This window comes from Coptis chinensis, chromosome 6, assembly GCF_015680905.1.
Source record: "Coptis chinensis isolate HL-2020 chromosome 6, ASM1568090v1, whole genome shotgun sequence".
Lineage (NCBI taxonomy): Eukaryota > Viridiplantae > Streptophyta > Magnoliopsida > Ranunculales > Ranunculaceae > Coptis > Coptis chinensis.
The window spans coordinates 9,259,136-9,262,857 of record NC_141461.1 but is presented as its reverse complement, the minus strand read 5'-3'; the positions used below and the strand labels follow the sequence as shown (position 1 = coordinate 9,262,857).

Here is a 3,722-nt window from a genome sequence, read left to right as displayed (position 1 = left end):
AAAACCTGCGAAGTCGAATATGAAAAAAATCCTTAGAATGTGAGTACAAGAAACATTTAATGAACAAAATCTTATTAACAAGTATTCCACATAATAGTACTGCAGTTCTAAGTTACAAAATAGTTACAAGAAGTTACAAGTATTAACAAGCATTTAAAGAACAAAATAGTACTGCAGTTGTAAGTTACAAAACTTAGATTCAACAAGTATTCCACATATCCCACAAAAATCTCCGAGTTTCAGCAACAATACAATGTTATCACTTGATTTTTCTCTATAAGCATCTTTGTTACAAAAGCATAAGTAAACATAACAATAACAGAATTAAAACTTCAGAAAATGGTTAGTCAATCGTGATAACAACACAGTAAACCCTAGACTCAAGCTCAAGCTCTATAACACATTTCTAGACTCAAGAAAAACACTCAATCTCTCAAGCTCTATAACACATTTCCACCCCAGACTCCAACAAGACTTCCAACAAGACTGCCAATGCTCAACACAGTAAACCCTAAACTAACCAAATTCAACATTGCTAAATCCAATGCTCCTTAACGATATCGTCCGCCAATGAACTTGCACCGAGTCAAATTTTATGCCTCCATGAACTCGTTCTGTGCATCGTCTGGAATCGCAGTCCCACCCAATTGCAGGTCTTGATTGAGCAAACGAGAAATTTCATCAACGACTGGGTGCTGTCAAAATTAAAACGAAAAACTACATTAGTATATACATTTACATTTATAAAATACCAAAACAAAACAAAACAAAAAAAAAAAAAAACAAACGTTGTAAAGTATTAACTCACCAGATTATGATATGGAAAACTCTGTAGGGAGTAGAGATTAAGATGATCAGGGTTTATCATTCGAATATGGCTATTGTTTTCGTACCAACTCATGTATCTACTAACACACTCCCATGGATAAGATGGAATGGGTCCTCGATGTTCAAGTTGTATCAAGTGATTTTGCCATTTACTCCAATAGGAAGACACAACATTAACTTTCACATCGTACCCGCGTCCGGAAGTAGTTCGCGTCGAGGTCTTTGGTCTTGGGGGATCTGAAGGTACAAACTGTATATGACCCAACTGACGCACAACCCTCGAAACATTGTACTGCTCGACATTATCAAGAAAGCATATAAATCCCTCGAAAGATGCTATTTCATCCACCGGCCGTATAGCTCGAACTTCAGCATAGGGATACCATTCAACCTATCAAATAGCATATGATCGAGGAAATTAATCATTAACCACATACTAATAATATCAATTAATAAATAAAACTATTTATATACAAAAATGCTTACATCGGTACAAGTCATATTATCAATCATCGCCGGGTATGCTTCAATGCAGGTGTTTGTGCTAGCATAAAAAGACTGAGTAACTGAGTATTTATGAGTACGCGACATGCTCAACTGATAGTCATCGTTTGGGAATGGCCTGAACACCGGGAAGTACTCATAAATCCATGCCTAGATTAATATAGACACCCAGTTAATATTGTAATAGATAGATAAAATTGACATTGAAAAGAAAAAAAAAAAAACTAATACCTGTAGGAGAGTGAAATAGCCTGAAACACCCTTCACCTTGGCACTTGTGGCAGTCCCAAGACCCCTGTACAAGTAAGTCAGTAAGGCTGCACCCCACGCGTAGTCTCTGATCTCGGCAAATTTCATAAGCAGTCTCAGATAACAAACGGGAACTGCAGTTCCAGACGTGTCGGTGAAGGCGGTACATCCAAAGAAAAACAACAAATAAGCTCTCACAGCAAACCGCAACTCTTTTTGGGTTGACGCCTTCTTAACAACAACCCCATTTTCATCCCAAATCTTCATCCGTCACCTTCCCCAAAGAAATCGCTTCATCAAGAAATCCATCCTAACTTTGGAAGTGAACTTATTGGATTTCATCTCCGCATCTATCTTATCCATGGGTATGCCAAGACCTTGGTGGAGGAGTCTTTTTGTTCTGCGTTCGAGGTCAAATCGGTGTCCCCGATCCACCGCTTTGCCTTTGCCTCTGATCGGAACTCCTAAGAGTTGGGAAACATCGTCCAACGTGATTGTCATCTCACCCCACGGCATATGAAACGTGTTGGTCTCTGGATGCCACCTCTCCACAAACGCAGAGACCAACACAGGATCCTGATGCCTATATACACCTAAGACCAGAGCACATAAGCCGGTCCTTTGAAGCTCCACATGAAAATTAGAACAGTCTGAACACTCTCCGACGATATCCCATTGTACCAACTTGTACAGGTGCCCATGACACTTCAACACCCCTCGCTCCGCCTAAAACAACAAAAACTTAGTATTAATGTATGCACAAGGTTTCGTAATACAAAATTTAAATACTAATAGACAATATATAATAATATTACCTGCCCCTCCCAAATATCGCGAGCCACGTGCACCGCATAGTCATATAACAAATGTGACACATGAGGGCCACCTCCATAAACACCTCTCTGGAACTCCAACTCATTGTTGGACTTTCTCACAATATTCACTGGAGGTACAGGTACAGGGACTTCAGGGACTTCCTCGTCATCATCATCCTCCTCCTCCTCATCCTCCGCGTCCTCCTCATCCTCCGCGTCATCAACACCCTCTTCGTCATCTTCTTCACTATCATCTTCTTCATCATCACCTACAGCTACACTCTTCCCATGATCCATATTTACATCATCTACATCTACATCTACATCTACATCTACATCTACATCTTCATCTTCATCTAAATCTAAATCTAAATCTAAATCTAAATCTAAATCTACATCTACATCTACATCTACATCACTCAGAACTGTTTGCTTTCTTCTCTTTTGATTTCCTAACTCTACACCACTTACTACATTACTGGGATCATCCGCTTTCCGATCCCCTCTACGGACTGATGCCGAGGTAGTTGTTGCCCTTTCTCTCTTTTTCTCAGGCTCCTCGCGACCCGAACTACTACTCCCCCCACCTAACAACTTCTTAGCACCCGTGAAAACACTTTTTGCTACATTCTTTGTTCGAGGCATTGCTACAAAATAAATAGGAGTTAAAAATAAGACATTCAACTAATTCAAATTGTTTATTAACAAGCAAATTCACAACTTCTAATACTAACAAGCAAATGCACAACTTCTTCTCCGTTTAGGAAGTCAACATAGTGTAACAAACCTACCACAAACCAGAAGTTATTGTACAGCAACTTCCCATTAAGTTACAATAGAATCAAATCTCAGTTTTCTAATAGTAGGAAGGTGAGAGACGCAACCCCATGCATGCATGCATGATGATGGCTTCACGATTAAGAGGAATTCTTAAACAAAAAGAAAAATTCAAAGGGAACCTACTTTTAGGAGATTCTTGGCAAGGTCTACATCCCCTACTTTAAATAGGCTGCTATTCACTACTAGAATCCCAATTTCACTAGCCTTCACTCTTGTTTTTGTCAAAAGTTCATCTATTTACTTTAAAAAAAAAGTAGTTTCAATGTCAATTCACTTCAACAATTTATTAACCAGAACACCAACAAAGTAAATCAACCACCAAGGAACACAAACAATAGGTTTGATTCCATTAACAGCACAAATACTTGTGGTTCAATAAAACTATTCATTTCTCACGAACCATCCACTTTAGTCAATTATTCTTCCATGCTAGGAGTTCTACTTACAGAAACACATGCATTTTGGTCTCATCCCCTACTGACTTTG

The 3,722-nt window shown here is 38.9% G+C and overlaps 1 protein-coding gene across 1 annotated transcript; it reads right to left on the bottom strand.

Annotated features, from left to right (window-relative positions):
- Positions 1 to 247: 247 nt before the first annotated feature.
- On the bottom strand, positions 248 to 3,041 carry LOC147491318 (uncharacterized). Its single transcript, XM_086567227.1, has 6 exons — positions 2,397 to 3,041; positions 1,564 to 2,307; positions 1,315 to 1,482; positions 809 to 1,219; positions 387 to 695; positions 248 to 330 (listed from the first exon to the last, which is right to left on the bottom strand). Exons 1-2 carry the CDS (start codon positions 3,039 to 3,041, stop codon positions 1,852 to 1,854), a joined length of 1,101 nt encoding a protein of 366 aa, XP_086423353.1. The 3' UTR covers positions 248 to 330; positions 387 to 695; positions 809 to 1,219; positions 1,315 to 1,482; positions 1,564 to 1,851.
- Positions 3,042 to 3,722: the final 681 nt, after the last annotated feature.

What these genes read in the sequence shown, in the direction of transcription:
- LOC147491318 (XM_086567227.1), bottom strand. Translation starts at nt 3,041, where the DNA reads ATGCCTCGAACAAAGAATGTAGCAAAAAGTGTTTTCACGGGTGCTAAG. An exon ending in GCGATATTTGGGAGGGGCAG is followed by an intron (nt 2,308 to 2,396) that starts GTAATATTATTA and finishes TTGTTGTTTTAG; the next exon opens with GCGGAGCGAGGGGTGTTGAA.